Source organism: Buceros rhinoceros, unplaced genomic scaffold (genome assembly GCF_000710305.1).
Source record: "Buceros rhinoceros silvestris isolate BGI_N320 unplaced genomic scaffold, ASM71030v1 scaffold17384, whole genome shotgun sequence".
Taxonomy (NCBI): domain Eukaryota; kingdom Metazoa; phylum Chordata; class Aves; order Bucerotiformes; family Bucerotidae; genus Buceros; species Buceros rhinoceros.
The window spans coordinates 1-22,284 of record NW_010406723.1 but is presented as its reverse complement, the minus strand read 5'-3'; the positions used below and the strand labels follow the sequence as shown (position 1 = coordinate 22,284).

General features: G+C 37.5%; 1 protein-coding gene across 1 annotated transcript in view; it reads right to left on the bottom strand.

Moving 5' to 3' along the window:
• EEA1 (early endosome antigen 1) overlaps positions 1 to 22,040 on the bottom strand; it is a gene marked incomplete at its 5' end in the record, with an annotated part of 34,624 nt that extends 12,584 nt beyond the window's left edge. The window contains 12 exons of the mRNA XM_010134241.1: positions 692 to 793; positions 2,240 to 2,570; positions 3,174 to 3,313; positions 5,194 to 5,349; positions 6,575 to 6,688; positions 8,095 to 8,295; positions 9,001 to 9,204; positions 9,435 to 9,554; positions 10,569 to 10,718; positions 14,924 to 15,262; positions 19,758 to 19,874; positions 22,011 to 22,040. Coding sequence (XP_010132543.1) covers positions 692 to 793; positions 2,240 to 2,570; positions 3,174 to 3,313; positions 5,194 to 5,349; positions 6,575 to 6,688; positions 8,095 to 8,295; positions 9,001 to 9,204; positions 9,435 to 9,554; positions 10,569 to 10,718; positions 14,924 to 15,262; positions 19,758 to 19,874; positions 22,011 to 22,040 — 2,004 coding nt within the window. The remainder of the gene's footprint in view (positions 1 to 691; positions 794 to 2,239; positions 2,571 to 3,173; positions 3,314 to 5,193; positions 5,350 to 6,574; positions 6,689 to 8,094; positions 8,296 to 9,000; positions 9,205 to 9,434; positions 9,555 to 10,568; positions 10,719 to 14,923; positions 15,263 to 19,757; positions 19,875 to 22,010) is intronic.
• Positions 22,041 to 22,284: the final 244 nt, after the last annotated feature.

The window sequence follows — 22,284 nt, the reverse complement described above, 5'->3', positions numbered from 1 at the left end:
GAACATGGGGTAGCAGGCACAGAGCAATCACCATCACACCTGCACATCTATGAACCCTCTTTCGGGCAGTAAGAGTCATCACAGTCCATCAAACTGTGTCCACTAATCATATCTTTTCTGATTTCTTCAGGAAACAGGTGACAGCCTGGGTAAAGAAATCCATGAAAACAGATTTGGCCTTCAAGCTGCCAACTGGACTACATGATTTTGCAGTCAGAACACTCATCTTGAAAAATGAAGTATATTTGGTCCTTATGCAACCATAGGCAATGACTTACATTAAGTTTGCAAAAGCAACTAAATCCTTCGAGGATATCTGAAAATGTCCCATCAACCACACAGAGAACATACTGATTAGGCCTGAAACTAAAACAGATGTAAGGATACACAGTAACTTGTACAGAAGTAGCACACGGTAATACCGAGTAACTGTTTCACTAATAAAAAAACCTGAAAGGCTAAAATCCTCCAGTAAGGTACATGGGGCACAGAAATGCAGTAAAACCTGTACTTCATACTGACATGTGGGAAATTTTAGAATCACCTTAATTCCATGCCTCAGGTAGGTTACAATTTGAGAACTGCAATCTCTTTATCTCTCATCAGTCCCAGCATGTCAGATTGAAAAGGTATCCTTTAAACATTTATTATTATTGGTTTCTAGATTTCTGAAACTAAGTGGACCACTTACCCCCTCTTTTTTTTCCAGTGAGTTTTTCAATTCATTCCTCTCTTTAGCTACAGACTCTGTTTGAACCTGGAGCTGGTGTTTTACTTCTTGGCAAGATTTTTCCTAAAAAACATAAGACAAGGAAATATTCTAAGACAGGGTACCAGGTATTTTTGCAGTATCTACAAGGCCTTGAAAAATAATGCTTTCCTTTTCAGTGAAAAAGCTTTCCTTCTCATTTGCAGACTATTTTCAGCTCAAAACTTCTCAAAACTTTTAAGAGCGGTAAATCTCAGCTGAACACAGCTGGTAACCTGTACTAAAAATTGCAATCATGTGGTGCAGAGTTTTTCTGCTTAGGAATAGTCTCCCTGTTCAAAGCTGCTATGGGGAGCCCTTCTCCTTCTTGGGGGAAGCAGTAAGCTCACTTTCCTCAGGATCAAAAATTTCTTGATGTTCTAAAAGTCACAAGCAAATACATTTGTGAAACTTGTTTGCAAATGAAACTACATTTTAAGGCCAAATACTATGCCCTTAAGACAGTGGTGAGGCTCCAAATGACTACAAAATTAGATGCAGAATCTGGACTCTAAGTCTAAATTAGGGAGAAAATCCTTCAAGGTTTTAGGAGAAACAAAAACTTAAACCACAGTAACTAAGTAAAGCAAATAAAAAGGCTTATTTGTAAAAGGTGAAAGAGTAAAGGAAAAAAATGTTATTTTTAACAAGGAGCACAGGGGTTTTTTAGGTCAGAATAAAAGCAAGTCTGAACGGGTTCTGGTGACGTGTAAGATGAGAAAGGAATGAGAAAGACAACCCTACCACGTCTGTGGCAGAGGCACCAGAACAACTGTGTATAAAAATCTGCAAAACATGTATTCACATAACGCCCATTCATATTACCAACAAAGTAAAAGAGAAAAGGTGTGTTTTAAGGCTAGTGAGAGTTCACTTTCTTTACCATAACAGGTTCCTCTGGTGATCAAGCACTTGTTACCCCACTGCTTGCGAGACCTTTCTGAAACTCAAATAGTTCCAGTACTCTGGTAACACATCAAGCTAGGCTTCTCCCCAAACCACAGACGATATTACTCTGCCTGCAGTATGCAGCCTTCCAGTGTGTCCAGACAAGTGCACAGGAAGGTTCTATGTATGAAGACACCAGAAAGGAAACTAAACTGGCCTCAGAAAAACAATGCCTTCTTCAATATGATGTCACTTCAACAAATGGTTTACAACTTCCTGTTGTTTTAATAAGGCTGAAGTATTTTTAAAAATAAGGGGGATATTTCCCACCAAACTGTTTCACCACTTGTTTCCATTTAGTTTCTTCGCTGTATTAAAGGTATGCAGCCTTTAATCCTGCTGTGTGATATGACTGACTTATTTACTACTGTAAACACCGAGAAAGAAGTTTAAGGTAGAACATATGAACAACTAAAAAAATCACAATTAGGGCAATTAAGTACTGTACATTGCCATTGTATGTACTGTTTTCAGACAGAAAGCAAAGCCATTTTATCAGAATGTAAATACACCAAACTTTGTCTCATAAAAGAAGCTACTAACCATTTCTGCCACAGCTGCTTTTTCTTTTTGTATTTCTTTTTCTAATTCTTCCTTTCTTTTTTTGAAAGATTCAGAACTTTTTGAGAGCTTGTCTTTGGTAGCTGTAAGGTCCTTTAATAGAGAATCCTTCTCTAATTTTACTTGTTGCAGCTCTGATGTTGCTGCTTGCATTTTACATTCTAATTCCTTGAGCTGTTTACTTGTATGTTGATTTGATTTTTCAAGGTTTTGTTTGAGGCTGGCCTTTTCCTCCTGCTGCTTTGAAATTTGCTGTTTCGCTTGTTCAAGGGCCTCAGATTTCTTCTGCAGATCCAATTCAGCATTAGACATCCTGCAAATACAAGGAGAAAAATCGTATTTTTAAAAAAATTCTTCCTGAGTAGTTCTGTTTCATTAAATTTCTCCCATTATTTAATATAGTAACTGCAGAACTACTTCAAATCATACCTTTTTCATCCAGAGCATGGGCATTTTATCTCTCCAAAGACATAGCAGCAACTCTAAAAACTACTTTGAGATGGATTTTTCTTCTTCAGCTATAATGAACTGAAATTACCCCTTTGCTGCTTACCCATAAATGGCAAATTAGACTTTGAAAAAAGTTACAGAGCTATGGATATTTAAAGATGGACCTCACACATCAAACTGTTCAGGTATTTAGCTGACAACAAGCACAGTGAATAAACTGAATGTGAGTACTGAATCACAACAGTCAGTGATTCACATGAGACAGCATGGCAGATGGAGTCTGCATGGCATATAGAGTGAAAGAAAACAGGTGGGATAAAACCCAGTTGTCAAGGTAGAGGGAATACATCACTTATCTATAGTTTTAAGAAATCACAGGAAAGAAGAACAAAACTAAAACTCCAGTCAAAACTACTCTAGTTTTATATCTGACTTTGAAAAGTACAGTAACAGAGAAAACACATACGCTTCTCTTGCTGCTTCAAGCTGTTTACTCAGTTCTGCTGCGCGGAGGTCTAATTCTGCAGATTGCTGTCGCTGCTGCTGTAACTCCTGAAGAGTTTGTTCTTTGCTTGCTTTAGCATCAAGAACATCAGCTTCAAGTTTCTGAGACAGAAAAATAAAACATTAGAGCCATCAGAATACAATCAACAAAACAAAAAGAGCAATAAAGAGCAGAAGTTATCTAGTCTGTGAGGAGCACTTACTGTAGAAAGTCTCTACTGTAGAAAGCAGTCACAATTCTCACACATCAGCTACATATTTAATTAGTTTGCTATTTATCTTTCATTACTTAGTTCCTGCAAATCTCGATGCTCCTCCAGAGCTGAACTATTTTGATATAACATTCTGAAATCATCTTTAAATTAAAGGCCAAGCAGCCATTTTACTGCAAAGTAGTAGGTAAAAAGCAGAAATCTTTGAAAAGCCTATCCAAAACATCCATACAAAAAAAGGCCATACACCATGCTTGACTTTGGGGTCAGATTCTCAGCCTCTTTGAGTAGTTTCAGCAGTTTCAAATGACTGCTGATTTACGTATCAAACTACAGCTGTAAAGAAATCTTACACTTGCCTGGAAGTGATTTTCTTGTTTTGTTTTTAGGAGGTACTTGTTCATTTACATGGAGCATAAAGAACACAGGAATCTTCAGCAAATGGGCACAGCTTAGAATATTCAACACACTGGCAGTTTTACATGCACTTCTGCTTTCATAGGGTTTTTTTGTGGCCATAATACGAAATGGCCAAGTTTCTCTGAGAAAATTCCTGAGGGCTTTCTGTTTTCTACTTTTTTTTCTTAATTGTTTTTAAACACCTTGCATTCAGCTGGAGTAATTCCAAAGAATGGTGATGACACCAAGATTTTATACAGAACTGCATTCCTGTTGACAGCATCAACAACCCAGTTCAGTTTTACACTTCAGCTACCAGGGACCTCATAAAATCTTGTGCAACCAAGCACTGTATTCCTACCAAGCATTTGTGCCTGTTAGTTACTTGTGAAACTTTGGCAAAAGGATGAAAAATAAAAACCACGAAAGCAGACAGAAAAAAAAAACTTGTGCAAAAGAAGAGAGAGATGGGAGCACAAAATAATTATGCTAATAATGTAAATTTATTACTTTTATTTCTTAATAGCATTGGATTTAAAATTTTATACAGGGAAAAACAACATTTCCTTCTATAGAGCGTGTAAGCTAGGAAAAAACACCCCTCTCAGTCTTGAGCATAAAGACTGCTAATATCTCTCGAAATAGACAGACAACACTGCAAAATCAATTCTGCACTGCTAGGTAGACCCCTGTATCATATGGTTTTATGTATTGTGAAGTCTGACCACCAACAATGCTTAACAAATACTGAACAAAGTTTAAAGCCCAAATTTAAAAGCTCTCAAGCATTAGGACTAACTCATATCCTTAAGTGAAAATATTAGTATCTCAAAACACCAAAAGGTTCTGCAAACCTTCTGCGAGAAATGTCTGTACTTCAGAAGAAAAACTGATTCCAGAAAGGGAATGCAAAATTCAAGATCAAGTTAGAGGAAAAATCTTGATAAAAAGCTTCTGTAGAGGCCTACCGAGAGGCTTTTGAAATAAATTAAACCAGACAGGAGGTATTAACCTGGGCTAACCAACTCAACACATATTTCCTGCTACCACTTGTAAAGTGTACCACGTTGAACTTGAAGACTCTAATTTCAGTAAGTATTTATGTTCCCTCTCATGACACTTTCCAGGTAGCACAGAGGTTGGCAGAAGCACACATACAGGAAAATGACAGTATCTTAGTGCAATATGCTAGCATGGAAGAAGAGAAGAATAGGATTAAAGGGTGGATAAGGAAACACTAATGAAAATGAAAACCCTCAGAAGTGGTATTGGTATAATTCTTCCCCCATAATTTGAGCACAATATTTTTATCACATACTACCAGAGAAAAAATCAGTTTCTGTTAGCCCAGATACTGTATTCAATACAAACCTTAAGCTGTCCCTCTAGCTCTTCATTTTTCTGTTCTAAAGAAAGACATTTCTCTTTGTACTCTTTAAGGTTGGCTTCCAGCTGAGTACAGTATTCCTGCTTGTCATTCAGCTTCCCTGTAACCTGATCCAACTGAACGCTGACCTTATTTAACTCCTGAGGTAAAACAAAAATATGAAGGTTCTCAGATTTTAAAGAACTTCCAAAAATGACTGATATCACATACGCTTTAAATGTTCTAATGTGTTCAAATTAAAAAGGAAAATGATGTTTCTTTTTTTATTCTGAGGGGCAGGAAATTGAGAGGGGAAACACAAACAGGTGCAAATTCTCTCTGTTAAATGGACAAAACCTCCTTTAAAGCCTCAATATTCCTCTCAAACTTTACAGGCTGTGGGCTAAATCTTAACAATGGTGTTTGAAGTTATAAATGGTAAGAGGAATTGTCAGTAACAAAGACACTAGATCCTGCAGTTAGTACAACAGTAACCAGAAAGTAACACTACAAAACCTTAGAGAAAATTTTTGCCTTCTTCATGAAGTCAAGCACCACCACAGAGAAAAGCCAATCGCATGGAAACAGTCAGTTCTCCACATACCAGAGATGATTTTGAACCTTTTGGTTCAACACAAAACAACGTAATTTCCACAAAAGACATGAATACATTCACCTCATAACCACTGTGATGACAGCTACAAAGCTCATTGCGCTCCAGAGTTGATTTAATTATTAATTTAATTATTAATTATCTAATAGTTGCAAAAATAAGTCTTCTGTTTATAGCAATTAATTACATTCCCACATTAAAAAATGGTCCTATGTTAGCACCTGCTGGATCTTTCCATGATGACTATGGCAGCACTGATTCTAACAACGCAAATATTTGATTCAGCAGCTGGTGGAATGCTTCGCGAGCATTAGCACACATTAAAACATGCAATTTTAACAGTCTCTTGGGTTTTTTGTGTCAGCTGGCACACAGATAATTATTTCTGAATACAAGCATCTGACTCTGAATTTAACTGAATCTGCAATAAGAGTTAAAGAGTTTTCACCTGTACCCAGTGCATTCTACAATCTTTTCTCTGTAACACACAGGTGGAAATTAAAACATACCCCAAAGAGGACATCTTGCATTCTGAACCATAATCCTACAGCAAGGAGTGGATTCTCAAGGAAATTCTCTATACAGCAAAAAATATCTGGTCCAGAATTTCCAAATTCTTACTGAGTACATATCACACATGGTTAAAATATCCTAAACAATGACTTCCAAATGCACATTCACATATTTCATTAGTTTGTAAACAGACTATTCTTGGGTTTTTAAGTAGTGTTTTAGGTAACATAGAAACTTTATGTTTATATGTTGCTTATAACCTGTTGCTTATCTTGCAGTGCATGCTGAGCAGTGTCCAGGTGATTCTGAAGATCTGCTCTTTGAGCAGCTTTCGATGCTTCTGCTGAAAGTAGCAACTCAGTCTTCGCTTTTACCTAAAAGACAAGTTATATTTCACTAAAACATGTATTTTAATGTAGCTTATTTAAGTTTTTTTTATACTTATCAGTAAGTTTAATAAGTCAGTAGTTTTCATGTCCTACTTCAAAAAGAAAGACAGATTTTTTAAGGTTTAGAAAAATCTCAAGATTTTAATCAACAGTTAGTTCTCACTTTGAGCTAAAAAACCCTAGACAAACAAAAAAACAAAAAACCTCTTCACCATTCCCACTCATCTTTTGTTCTAGGAAAATATTTTTACTTTTCAACCAGGAACAGTGGGATAGACTTACTGCATTTGCAAACATTTGAGTGCCCTTGAAATTTTAAAGGAAAAAGAATAAGAAATAATAAAAATAATATGCTTCCACATGCATACTATCTTTCTCTGCTCCTATCGCTCTGTCAGGGCACAACCCCCACTTCCCTCCACAACACCCAGTAAGCAAAATTTAGATATGAACGGTGTTGGTGCAGAGAGGGAATTTTCAGCGTCACTTGTTATTGCAGTTTACAATTTTTCTCCCTAATAGAAACGCTGTTTCTCTGAAGACTGTAAGGAAGCTCACACTGCCTTAAAAAGCAGTTTTAACAGTCCATCGATTATTCAGTTCTAGCTCTGATGTCTTGGTGAAAAAAGAGCCCAGATATTGTAGCAAAGCCCAGTAAAAACATCAGGAAGCTACATGAGAAGAAGTTCTAGACCTGTTTGGAAACTGAGTAACACTAATTCAAAAGACAACACAGTGTATTAATGCAACAACAACAGTACTAGCTGCTCCAGGTGTATGATGCAAGAACGTAATTGTTGCCAAACTTCTGAACAAAAGTTACTCATTCTCTGGGATAGCTGAAAATAATTGGCAGCTTTTAGCTTAAACAGCATTTAATAGCAGGAGAGTTCACACTGAGTCCATACTGGGGAATTTCCTTCTTTAGTAAATTAAAATGACATCAAGGTGTTCCTCATCCTTTTTGGTTTGTTTTTGACAAAGGACACCAGCATAGGAAATTTTTAGGCAACAACAAGATCTTAGTGACTTGACAGACTATCACTCTGGTGCACAGAATTCAGGACTCATAAGGTTTTGGATGGCTAATCATCCAAAGAGGTGCTTCGGGACAGGTTTTCCCAATTCAGTTATGAACTCTGGGGGGGGTTTCAATTTAAAAAAACAACAACAAAAGCAATACAGACACAAAACAAAGAAAAACCCCAACACTTCTCATCTATTGCTATTCTGAATCCACTTACATTTTCCTTAATTTCATCTGCCTTATTCTACTTCATCTGTTATTAGAAACACGCGATTTTTCCCAAATCGCTTTGTACATTTTCTGGAGAGCATACGGAAATCACAAGCAAGATTTATCATCACCAGACAGAATAGAGTTCCATTACCTGTACATCAAGTTGTGAAACTTTCTCTTTACTTTCATTTAACTGGCTGGTTAGTTCAGTGATGTTTGCTTCCAGGGAAAGCACACGGTCTTGAGCAGCTCTTAGGTGTGCCTTTTGCTCCTGCACTTGCTCATGCAAATTCTCTTGGGCTTGTTTATGACTTTCTGATTGATTCTTCAGCTTCTCTGTCAGCTGAGTTACCTGCAGTGAAGAAAAAAAAAAAAAAAAAAAAAGGGGGCAGGAAAAACAGGGCGGAACAGTGGAGCACAGTCACCGTGGTGGTCTGGCAAGGAAAAAAAAAAAAAAAAAAAAAAAAGGAGGTAAGTAGAGAAGGCTGGAACAGTATGTTCAAGCAAGTCATAAATCTTCTGAATTTTAGCGTGTCTTATGATGGCTTTGGAGACTCGACACTATAACATTTCTTTTTCTGACATATTACAGTAAAGCTGTATTGCACAAAACACCAGACTATAAGTAGGATACCAGTTGAAAATGGAAGCAAAAGGGAATTGTCAATTTGGACTTACTGTAACAAAACCAAAATACTAAGGAGACAACAGATGCAGGCTAAACTGAATTTTAGTGTTGAAAGCAGGAATTAAACCTCTTTTTAAAATGAGAGAAACAAACATGCATATGTATCCAAAATTTACTTGTAAGTACATATTACTAGCATATCTAAACAGGAAACATCTCGGAATTCCTTCCCCGATGCTGATAGCTAGCAAGTGATCAACACACAAAACCTGTGAAATTTACATTATTATATACTTTGTTATATCACTGAATTAAGTATTGAAAAACCAGCAAAGCACAGAAAAGATTGGTATCGTATCTGATGAAATAGAAAAAAAGGAAACAAGAATCAGTAATGAGAACGGAAGAAACACGCCTCTGAGTTCTTACCTGTATTTGCAATGCATGGTTTTTCTCTTGTAGCTGGTTGAGAACTGCAGTTTCTCCTTCACCAGCTTGTATTTTTGCATATAAGTCCTCTCGTTCCTTTTCTAGAAGAGAGATGTTTTCCTTGCTTTTTTGAAGCAAAGCCTCAAGATTTTGAATTTTTTGGTCCTTATCTCCAATTTGTCGTAGTACTTGCTCCAAATCATTCTAGAAAGTCGCATAATAGCTTCCTTAGTTATAAGGATCTTAAAAGTTATTCCTAATGCATAAAATGTTGGATAAATGTATTAAACACTTCCTGTATATTCTCTTCTAGATTTACAAGTTAATTTATTGAAACTAGCATAAGTCATGCAAGTCACTTTTACAGAAAAAACTTACTTAAAATAATGAAATCCTGAAATACACTGTCACATGAGGATACGTAACTATGTTACCTGGGCTTCTCGTAGTTTTGCTGTAGTATTTTGCTGAAGTGTCTGCTGTTCCTGGTGCTGCTGCTTTGCCTTATCTAACTGATGCTGCAGTTCTGTGGAATTTGCTGCTTTTTCCTTTAGCTGAATAAAGCCCCAAAACAAACAAACAAACAAACCAGACTACTGAGTGAATGAGCACCATTCAATATGCTAATAGTGTTCCATGTTCATTTTAATGCTAAAAGATTTTAGTCTATACATGAATTATTTGAAAACTGGTATAAAAACAAAAAAGTGTGCAATGCTAGTTAAAAAATTAATAGCTAACAAAAGCATTAAGTACTATTCATAGGTGAGATTCTCTATCACAGGTGAGAACTATAAAACCACTATCAGACATGTATGTATTTTAGCTCTCAAAAATCTAAACCACAAGATTTTTAGTAAGCTTTTTTCCAACAGTTGTTAAGATGTAACATGACTGATAATATAGATACCTGTAAAACAACATTACTATTATTAGCAGTTTTAGTAGCAACTTCAGTTTAGCAGTCTCTCTCATACTGATCAAGGCTTTGCAAATTAGCTACAGAACAGCTTTAAAGCTTTGACAACGTACCACTCAGATATGTGGCCAATCCCCATACAGGCAGCAGAAAATCAGCAACATATACAAGATGCTTATTAAAACAAATGAAAATTAATAAAACAAGTGTTTTCTGCCCATCCACCCCACACAGGTTATTAACTATCAATGACCTGCTGTGCCATGTTCACTTTTTATTCATGTATGGCTTTAACTCACAAAAATATCCACACACAAATCACTACCCATATACATGCCCTAAGCGTACCTAAGTCTTTTTTTCCCTAACATCCTTAGACAAAGCTCATACGTGCAAAATGCACGTGTTTTGTTCATCTGTAAAGCACCATGAACATACAAGCATTCAATAAGCATTTAGCCTTACAGAAATCTGTAATTCAAGTGGCATTTAGACTGATTTTGACAATTCAACCATTAGACTTCAACAGTATTAGTCAAATGAAATTTCTGTAAGGACAAACTTTATAAAATCTGCAACATCATCACAAGTGTACATACAGGCTATTATCAGAACCAGAACAAACTAGAGTCTCTATAAAAACCCCTACCTGCTCTTCAGCACGAGAAAGTTTTAATTGCAGATCAGCCACGTGCTGCTCTTTGTCCATTAGTTTCTCACTAGACAGTTGCCTCTGTTCCTTGAGCCGCCCGTGCACTTCCCCGAGCTGGCGCTCTGTTTCTAGAAGCTTACTGTGCAACTGCAAAAAAACCAAAAACAAAAACACCGACAACATAGACTTTTTCAGTCATTCCTTAGCCAACAGAGCTGTATTTTAAGCTCACTTTGAGCAAACCCTAAGTTTTCACAACACAGAGTAAAACAACTACATGAGCTCCTGAAGTCACGTGTGTACATCACATGCCTCAGAAACAAAAATCACATTAAAGATGAGCATCAACTGCACAAGCATGAACAGATATTCAAAAAAGTAGGTTGGAGGAACCCAGAAACATCCTCATGTATCCAGAGAAGCCCTTCAAAGAGTTACAGGGATTTAAGAGAATCACACAAAGGGAGCAATCTTTCAAAGGCATAAAGACTATTATGTAAAATACAGATGCTTGGAGCAATCTCATCTTACACAGTGCACACCCTCACTCCTGTATATCCAGTGGCTGAAGCAACATGCCTTTACCTGCTCCACTGGCTCCCAAAATATACTGTTCTGCATTGCTACGTAGGAAGAGTGTAACTTTTAGCTTGACCTGACTACATCAATGGCTTTCATTCTCTGCACATAAAAGATGTATGAACCTTGATGTAGGGTACAGTATCTTCAGTAGCTTATAGTTCAGCACCTCCCAGCAGCACGAAGTAGGGGGATGTGCTCTTTCAGCTGGACACAAGTCTGCCTCATAATTTTTGCAGTCATTAAAAGCAGCACTACACCATCTTCAAAGTACAAGGATGGCTTTTTACTATTCACTGTTACAGAAAGCTCTCTCCATAATATCAACTGTTCTTCAGTTAAAGCGTCACTCTAGGTCCTGGGTTACCTCCTGCCTACTTCTACATGAACACTTTCACGGATACACAAATGAACTTTCAACTCAATGCAAAAACAGAGAATGGACCAGGCCTTGTATCAGAGCAAGAACTTTCTACGGGTATCAGGATAAAAGAAGCTTGCTTCCCTATGAATTTATGCCCAAGACCCTCAAACCATTCAATTTTTAACTCCAGGTCCTCCCTTCAATATCCCTAAACGTTTCTCACACTTTCTTCAAATTCCTACTACTAAGTAGGCAAAAGGCAGCACATTCTGGTTGCTCACTGCAAGCTATCACTTGCTGACCAGCAGGCTGCCTAGCAGGACAGAAAAAGAAACAGCGGTTTTGGTAACACTAAATCTTCCCCGCAGGGACTGAGGGGGTGAGGCATGAACATAAGTCTCTCTACTTTACCCAGCGATCTGTTTTCACAAGAATTTAACAGTGAAGAACCTAACACTGAAGACCTTTGGGCCATCTGTCAAAATCTGGCTGAAGTTATCAAATAATGAGAAAGTTACAGGGGATGGAGACAGGCAAACAAATGTGTCTATGCCTAAACCAAGCTAAATTATTTGTTTATATGTCCACAACCACAAAAACTGAATATGAAACTGTTCAGCATGTGGGCAAGATGCTGATTGCTAACTGCGACTGCACAGTTAAGAGAGAGGTAGCAGAAAAGGGAGGTCAGGCTGAGGAAAAAAGACCGTAATCTCTCCTCCAGTAATCAAGAACATTTGTCTTTTTCTGCAGGAATCACTAAATTATTAATACTTCCCCCTCACTAAAAATATGAACAAAAGATGAAAGAAAAAAATCTAATGAAGAAAGTGCAAGTAAGGTAACTATTATTAGTATTCATGGCTGTATTGATACTGAGAGAATATTTGGAAAGGGGGAAATCAGCAAACAACATTTTACAAAAGTCATTGTATTTTATTATAGGCATAGTTAAGTATTTTTGAAGGATTTTAAACCTGAATTTAAGTAAACTGAACCATAAAATCCAGGATTAAGCTACGTTATGAAATACAAAAATAATAAAAAATATTTAGACTTTCAAAGATACGATCGAGATTTAAATTTTCTCAACAACAACAACAGTATTTATTAGCAATTTAGGAGTCTGTAATTTCATGTTTTACCCTTTTTCTATTGTGCTGGAACCAACACTATCATTGAAGTTTCCTTCTATTGTGAAAATCACTTCCTTCATATCACCTGAATTCTAAAACATACAAACTTAACCAGACATGCATCTGTTCAAATGAATTTTGAGATATCAAGGATTCTTTGAAAATGTGGCTTGACTAAAGAACTATACATACACCTTCATAAGCACCATTCATTGTGTCAATGCTACTGGACTACATGCACAGAAAAATAAATCCATTAAAGTACTAAGTAAATAAATATGAGAAATTTAGTCTTTATGACAATAGTAACTGAACCCTTCTTAGAGAGAGAAAGAGAAGGTTTTGTTTGGCTTTAATTTTATTTTATACCAGGTACAAAGGGCTTTTTTTTTTTTTCTCGACTCTTCTTTTCCAACAAAATTCTAAAACACATCCTGAGATCCAGCAGCTTGTTCAGTTTTTCTTGCTTAGACTTTCTTCCTCCCCAACAGTATCACCAGACTGCAATGCTTCCATTTTCTTTCACAGGAATTCACTCAAAGCTTTATTCACCTTCCTCCTCCTTCACTTTCCCACACCAGAAACCCTTCCTGAAAACACCCTCTCAGGCTGAAGTCAGATTTCAGCCCAGCCTCCTGGCTGCGCTTCGGAAGCTTGCACACATTGCCTAGGCAGACTGAGGCATTTTTACCAAGTGAGGACTCATAAGCAGATAACTAATGTAATCACCTCCCCTCTCCTGTCAGGAGAAGGAAAGTCATTCTGGGGATGTGATACAAATTAAGTTTTGCTAAGCCATGGTTCTTCCCAGATAAACTATACATGCACAGCTTGCAACTTCATCTATTTCAAACTCAACAAAGAGTTGAAAATTTAGAAACTCTGAACTTAAACACTTTATTTAAAATGATACAGCTTTACGATAGATTAAAACGAAGTACATCGTACTAACAAAAAGATTCCATCTTAGGACTGGACACCATTTGTGATGCACAAATATTTCCCCAGTTTAACACATTACTCCTCAAGACACTACATAGAACAGAGTTCAACTAGCCTCAACTTTCATTATACTCAGTGTTATATGAAAGTCCTGGTTCCATAACTCATTAGACTCGGCAGAACAATACATAAACAGTGGGAGGACAGAGGCACTGGGTGTTCTCATAGCTACATCATCAACATAAAGAGAAGGTGTTTGTGAAGAGACACAAAGGAAGCAATACTAGGGATTCACATTATCCCTGCTTTTGACAGTGAGTATTCCTTCCTGTATTCACTATTCAATTTTAAAGCAAATCAAGCATTGCTCAGTTCTAATGTAAAATGAAGACTCACTTTTCTTAAATTTCCTACAGAGTAATAAAATTACTACTTCTCATACTCTACCTGAATTTTTTCTCTCGTAACCTGAATCTATTATAGTTTCAGCTACCTTCCTGAACCAGAATAAATAACCTGACTGACGACTTAGGTTTTGACTATTATCATATTTGTCATGGAAACTCAATATTCTGGGTTGCCCTCTCATTTGGCAATACTTCCCTTATTTCACGAGAGGAAAAATCATAGGATGAAAGAAGAGTTCATTTAACACTATGAGAGAAAAAAAAAGCAGACAAAAAAACCTGACTCAGATCAGCTAAAGCCTTCTCTATTCACATGAAGAAAAAAAAAAAGCCAAGTCAGAACATAAGAAATAAGCTACAGGGTTTACAATCATTCAACATTAATCTTCAAAACTGAAATCATACAGATAGTTTTAAGAAGAGTTCCAGACAGAACAGAATTATTGTTTCCCTTCCAGAAAAAAGTTATTTATACTACAGATAGATATTGCATTAGCTTTCCCAGAAATAAAAATGGGGAAAGATGTTTGTAACTGCAGATTTTGCTGAGTTTGATTGTGACACTGGGGCTACGACTATCCCCAGTTGCCCCGACAAGAGTTTGGACCTACTAAAAGGATTCAGACATAACAACAAACAAATACCAAATAATTTATGCACTCTTACCAAGCCTCTTTTCTTTACTTCTCTAAGGGGGAGAGGTGATTGTATTTCATTCTCTGCAGCATTAGGAAGAATTCTTTGCATTTCTTCAAATACTAGCTAGCTTTATATTTATTCAAATGTAAGTAGTGTTAGTCACTCCCCTTCAATAAGGAAATGCAAATGCATGTTCATGAAAAATATGCATGCCCACTTTGAAAAACCCTAATAGGATGGCTTAAGGACCAACAGGATGGTCTAAGGAGGCTTGAAGAACCTTACCTGACTGAGCTCACTTTGGAGTTGCAGGCCATGCTGCTCTTTTTCCTCCCGCTGCTGCTGGAGCTGTTTACATTCCACCTTGAGATGCTGATACTTCGTCTCTACTTCGGACAACTCTTCTTTAAGTTTCTGGCTTGCTTCCCCCTTCTCACTTAGCTCTGTCTGTAATCTCTGTACTGAGGCTTCAGATGCAGACAGCTTTGCCTGAAGCTGTTGGCAGTCCAGGTCTTTCTGGTGAAAGCTAGCCTGTAGGTTCTTCTTACTCACGGATACTTCATTGTGTTTTTCTTCTAGCTGGGTGTAGTCCTGTTCTTTCTTCAGCAGCTTCTCAGTCAGACTCTATGAAAAGAGTTACACAGTAATTCAAGTGCAATTTCACTTACAGTTGTTTCAATGAATTATTCCAATTTATTCTCAAGTGTTCATGTTAAACTGAAAAATTTGCTCAAACACATTATTGAAGAAAATATCGACCTCTTTGATATTATACGAGTTAATTCTGAAGCCCATGCAGCACACAGTTTCAACCGGAAATACTGCTTTTCATATTCTCACAGAAATTCACTTCCTCTTACTGAGGAGACCGTATAAACTCTATTTCTCTATCCTGAAGACTAATTTGCTTCCCCTGAACATTCAAATTCTAGGTTATTACAACTGCACTTGCTTGAGGAAAAGCTGAAATAGTAATCTGAGTTATTACTATCAGAAAAATTTGCAAGTATCATTGTCCTTCGCAGAATTGCCTAAGCAACAACATTTGTGTTTTAATTCCTGTCTAATTCTGTGCTGTCATCATGCTGGTCATTTTTAGAAGTATCCTAACTTTGCCCTATCACTACACTTAACAGCACATTCTGCTATCAAAATTATGCAAGAACTTGTGAAAACTAATAAAATCTGTGTTGATAAATCACAGCATGAAATACTCATAATTTAACCTTTGTTTTAGACAATGATGTTTTCGTATTTTAATTCATAACATCTGATTTCCTTGCAGACAAATCAGCTCAAAGAGGATGGCTGCTTTGAGCTTGAAAATGCTAAAAACTGGGATTCCCTAAAGATGTGGACAGCACTGACTGTCAGATTTTAATTACCATGTTAACAGCAGCAAATACTGCAGAGTCTAAGGCCATACTATCAAATTTAAATGCAGAGACAAATACTGGGAAAAAAGTATTTACAGATAATTTTCAGCTATTACATAATGCTTTTATCAAATTTCATAAACTAATTAAAACTATACTCAGATAGATATTAAATCTCTTAATGGACAAGATATAATTATAATTCTAGAAAGTCTGGAGTTTCCCCCAAGCTGAGGCACTAACTAGAATTTCAGAGATCTCCAAGCAAGATGAAGAAACCACAAGAATCATTTTGATTTTTCAGTGGCACTTTCTGAAGCACAGAAATACAGTTGTAGAGAGGCCCTGGCCATCATCCAACCCATGTAATTCATTCTATCTTCTTGAAATGCACCAGGAGGATCCATTTACTGAAATCTCAGTGGAGCATTACTGAGCACACCTTTTAAATATTTGTGTTCTTCCTGCAGTGTCGGTGACTACTATATTCTCTGGGGACCCTTTCAATTAAAATATAGAAAAATAAAGAACACTTCTAGCATGTCAGCCTGCAACAAAGCCAACACTGAGGTCACTCTTACATATCAAAACTTCAGACAGTTCTGCAACTTTGGAATAACACTGTTCCAAAGATAAGATAGATAGTGCAGCAGTTCTAGCTATACTGAGCATCTTAAAAGTGCACTTCTGCATACCAGAGATGAAACCTGTTTGGCCAGAAGAAAAAGCTGTAAAACTATTCAAATAAGTTGAACACTTTTGTTCTTTACAAATCTTAACAAGGGATGACTATATCGGCTGTTATAAACCATATACAGACACATACTATAATTGTGTTAAAACATACAGAAGAATCTATAAAAAAACCAGAGGTTAGAAAACAAGCAGTCTTGCAAATGTCAACTCTAGCAGTCCAGCAACCCATGGGAGAAAATTGTAATTAATGCCCTACATGCTCATTAAAAAAAAAAAAAAAAAAAAAAAAAACCCCCACACAACTTTTCCAAAAACTCACACCAACATAAACTTTTTAAAAAAAAAAAAAAAAAAAAAAAAAACCCGCACACACATTTTCCAAAACATACCACCTAGCTAAAAATTTTGGCTCAAGACTAAATTTTGGATATTCAATACTAGCCCTGAACTAGTATATTTTGAAATGTTTCTTGAAAAACAAAACAACTTGTTGCTGTTACAGGTATTCAGAAGTTTTTAAATATGCACACATGAAATTCAGGAGTAGAGCACACGAAGAACATACTGAGGTCAGGTGCCATCTTCACCCTCCTGAAGTCAGTGGCAAGGCTCCCACTGCTTTTAGCATATATTTCACCTTCAGAATATAAAATAAAGTTGCAATTCCATTCCTTTTCACTAAAGACAAATGACCAAGCAGGATCATTAACATTCATACTGAACAGTGTTCCTGAAATAACACACCACAGAACCCTTTCCATCATAGCCAGGCAAGGTAGAGCTAAGGTATTAATCTTACTATTACTTCATAACTAGACCCACATGTCACACGTAGAACTGCTATGATCTACTTTATGAAGCATCCGTGCAAGGCACTAACTTAAATTTTCAAAGGGGCAGGAGCAGGGCTGGCAGAGAAAGAAACAGTTACTGTAGTCTCAAGCAGAGAACGAGCCTCCGGGAAGCTTTCAGGAATGCTATGTAAAACAAAAAAAAAAGCAAAGTCTCTTCACAAACGCCAACGTTTAAAGCCACTGCCCCTGATAGCTGAACACCCTCTGAAGTCACAAGCGGCCTGACAGAGCCACAAACAGCTACTCCTGCTTTCACAAGAGAAGAGCTGGGTTTGCTGCTACCTCTGTGCTCACAAGCAGACTCGAGGTCACAAAGCCCAAGTTCACTCAGGTTATATGAGCGGACCCAGCAGTACTTCCTACCTCGATGTATATACCAGCTGCATCTCAGATATACAAAAGGATATGTGGGGCACTACCAGCCACCTCTCTTCCCCAAGTCTCGGTTTCCACAGAAAAGAAAAAGTGACTGAAAGCATGTTCCAGCACTCAGCGAGGAGCCCTGAGCCTTCTAAGCTTAGGAGATACAAGGGGGAATACCACACTGATCCCGTCTTTTCTAACTGCTCCTTGGAAAAATACATGTAATGTATGCTAGTGGTGACAGTGGCCAGGCATTAATAAACAAACTCTATGGTCACTGATCAAATTCCAGTACAGTTACATGAGCAGTAGGTTAGAAACTAAGCATTTTTCCCTGTAGATAATGCATCACAACTTTCCTAACAGAAAGCAGACAAAAAAGCCCCCACATGCAATGGGTTTAGAATTACGGCAAGTCTTAGACTTCAGGGAATATGCTGGTTTTACACTTTAGGTTTCTTCTGAGCTACAGGCCATTACTGGCTTCTGCAACGCAAGCCAAGCCAAGCCCCATAATTACAATGCTTTATAAATGAAGGAAAGGCAGTTCCTGCTGGTCTGAGAACTGAACTTATCTACTTGTCACCTGCTCTTCTCAGTATAGCTTCTGAAATTATAATTAACTGCTTGCTTGCCTGAGGTTGACATGAGCTTGAAAAACTCTGCATTAATGCACAGAAATATCTTCCCGCATTGCAATGGAATTATAAATGGATGTACATACCAAAATAAAATATATTCTACACTGCATTAACGGCTCCTCCCTCACAACTTTTTCAAGGATGGCAAACAGTTCGAAATGGGAGCTATTTCTGTTATTTGGGAAGCTAGTCTTACCTTTTCCAATTCTAGGTCCAACTCCTCCAGAGCCAAGATTCCTTGGCTAGCACACCATTCTTACAGATATCACCTTCCAAAAAGCTGCATAAAGAGGTGGCTGTAAACTGCTTTAAGTCACTGAAAGTGAAAGAGGAAAAGTAGCTTACTGCCACTTCTCTTCTTCCTACCCCTCACACGGTGTTTGGCACTAACCTGACATAGCAAAGGACACTCTCTTCAAGTACAGTTATCTTATGCACCAACCCATTTAACTCCATGTTGTTAATGGAATAATAATAATACATTCAGGCAAGTGCTCTATACTGTATAGCAATAATTTCGGCAAAAGCATGATTCAGTGTTGGTGGTCTGTGGAAAAGTACAGCATGACAATTCTCAACTTCTCAGTTCCTGATTTAATGAGAAAATCCAAGAGTCATCCTACTAAAGGCAAGTTTAGTTTACTAAATTTACATTCTTTATTGCTTTAATACCAGATTACATTAGATACACACAGTTTTGTCCCTGTCCTTTCCCATTGTCCAAGACTGAAAATGTTGCTGGCAAATCCACATGTAAACTGTACGGTTCATATCCAGCGTTATATATACACACAACAAAAAGCAGCATACATCTTCCTCCTTGTCTCCTTTCCTCCTTTACCTCCATTTGTTACCCCACAACACATGCTTTCATAATGCAAATACAAAATGCTGCATTTTTCTTTTAATATGTGAGATGGCAATACTGTTTAATGACAGTAAGCATAAACTGCAGCAATTAGAAATCTGCATTCATAATAGCCCTGAGGATTTCAGTGGTAATATACTGAGATTGTGAAAATATAGTGTTTGCTTGTCCATTATATGTCTCGTGTTAAGCTACATGGTAAAAGAATTCTCAACTTCTGCAACACGAAGAAGTGTTTTGTTACAGTTTTCAACGCTTCCCAGGGCAACATGTGATGTGTTTCCATTTTAATGTGAGCATAGGAAGTAACAGCATTCTTACCTGGTTTTTCTGTTCTAGCTCTTTGACTGAACTTTGAAGTTTTTGCAGCTCCTGAACATACACAGCTACCTCCTGAGGTCCTTTGGCAAGTTCAGCTCTTAGCTGGTTAATGGTAGCCTGAAGAGACAAACAGAAAAATCCACTTTTAAAACAAAGCGTTGCATGCATAACCCAACAAAAGCAAGACGTCTGGTAGCAAAATAAAAGGCATCTTCTATACAAATAAACGGCTTAAGAAATAAATCACCTTCAAACTAATCTCAGAAGTACCACTGAGCATAATTTCCCAGCTGAGATTCATTCACGTCCTGTTTCAGAAGACAAAAACTGGCCCCAGTCCAATAGAAAATGCCAGGCTGAGCCCACAACCACTGAAAATCACAAATTATCCATTAAATGTTATCACAGTTCCTGCTCAAGGTGAAATCCTCCCAGGTCATTGCAGTTACACGGCCAAAATCTCTGCCTCCCTGGTAGGGAAAATGTATTGGAAAAGGCACTAGAAGCAAGTCTAGCATCTGACACAAACCTGATATGTGACTTTTGGACACATCAACCCTGCAGGTCAGCATAATCAGGAGAACAATACCACCCCATTAAAAGGATTGGTACAAAACAGAATATATCAGTGACTGCACAGTATTTGAATACAGTAATGGAAGCAAACAACAAAAGCTCTTTAGATGGGTAACAATGCCTGCCCTAAAGCATGCTGTGTGTGAATGCACTCACTTTGAATACACTACATAACAGTGACCTTTTCAAAGAAGTTTTCTCTCCTATTGTTCTCATAACCCAGGATTTCAGCACAAATGTATTAAAAGTGAATTCAAGAAGGAACTAAAGCAGAGCAGTACCAGACATACTATTTACAACCTTCCTACAGAAAAAGGAAGACCAATGAGAACATGTGAACACATTATACAGTTATTACACATATAGTTATTACTTCTGACTTTCTGTAATGCTGTGCTTTACAAGGCTCTTTAGTTACAGAGATGTTAGCTAAAACATGTCCTGGGACCTGTCTTTGGCAGACAAACATTCCAGGATGTTCTCAGAAAAAAGTATGGATATCTCACTAGTGAGAGAATGTAGTCCAGAAGATGTGCAGAAGCTTATTAAGGACACCACTGCAGCTCTTCAAATGAGAATCATAATTAATGTGCATAAAGATACATTTCTCTCACACACAATTCAATAAAGCCCATCCCGTATTTCATTCTTAACACAAAAAAATAACGTGGATTAATATTCATTTCTGGTGTTGTCTCGCTAATGTGCTGTATGATTAATGAAACAATAAACAAACAGGAATGTATCTGTTTAACAACCTCTTGCAATTATCATGATACCACAGAAATTTACTACAAAAAGCTTTCAAAACACATTTACCTCAAAGTTAAGTGTCTCTGTTAGAAAAAAATAAAACTGATGGATGAAAGATGGAAATAAGCAGTAACAAAAGCTGTTAGTAGACACACTCCTTCAAATTTGTTTTTAAATATTCTGGAGTTTTTAATGCTGTTGCTTAATGGGAAAAGCAAACAGTCCAGCTTTATTAAATTTACGCATAATTTAATCTACTAATCTTGTTTAATTCTGTGGGCACTCAAGTTAACAATCAAGCCTAGGCCCTTTACTTTATGAAGATTTATCAGATACTGAAAAAAATCCAATCAGCACAGATGCATGGAAATTGCTTAACTCCACAGCAGCACAGCTGTTTTCATAACGCATTTACTATGCAGGAGTCACTACAGCGAAAAACTAAACATGGAAGCAGTAGCTCAGAATGTTCACCTGAGAGATCTAAACACCAGTTTCAGGTGCAATTCTGAAATAAAGCATAAACACCAAACAAAAAAAAAAAACACAAAAAAAGGACAGCAATTAATACATTTAGGCAACAATCATAGTGCTATACTATTCACTTTCCTCTCCTGTAGCATTTGAAGATGCTCATTGTTAAGGGTCGAGGGACCGAGGTAATAACTCCTCGAATTCCTTAATGATTCCGTCTGTCTTGCTAGAGACAGGAGGAGTTTAACGGAAAAGAAGAAATTCACACCTCGGTCTGCGTTTGGGAAACTGAAACAAACTTTTAATAAACAATAAAACCACACAACTATACACTACTATATATATAGGCACAAACCGAGAAAAAGGGAAAAAAACGAAGAAGAGAGGATTCAGATAACCAGAGTTCTTAACAGCCTTGTTCAAGGTCAGTGCTCTTGGCAGACACCCAGCAGCGAGGTGGGAGTGAAGACTCTGCAGCTGCTTTCAGGCGGAGCGCAGAGTAAAGTTCTTTCCGCGGCGAGACAGAGAAGGGGGGGAGAAACCCCGCGCGGCAAATTTAACAGCAGGAAAGCTCTCGGCACGAAACAACAGGGAGTCCGGATATTTCACCCGATTTTTCAGACGGGACTCAGGGCAGTAACAGTTCACAGCCTGTGATCCTCAGCGATCTCTGGGGGTGCAGGCGCTCAGCTCTCGGGCCCAGTCGGGCCTGGTCGGGCCGGCA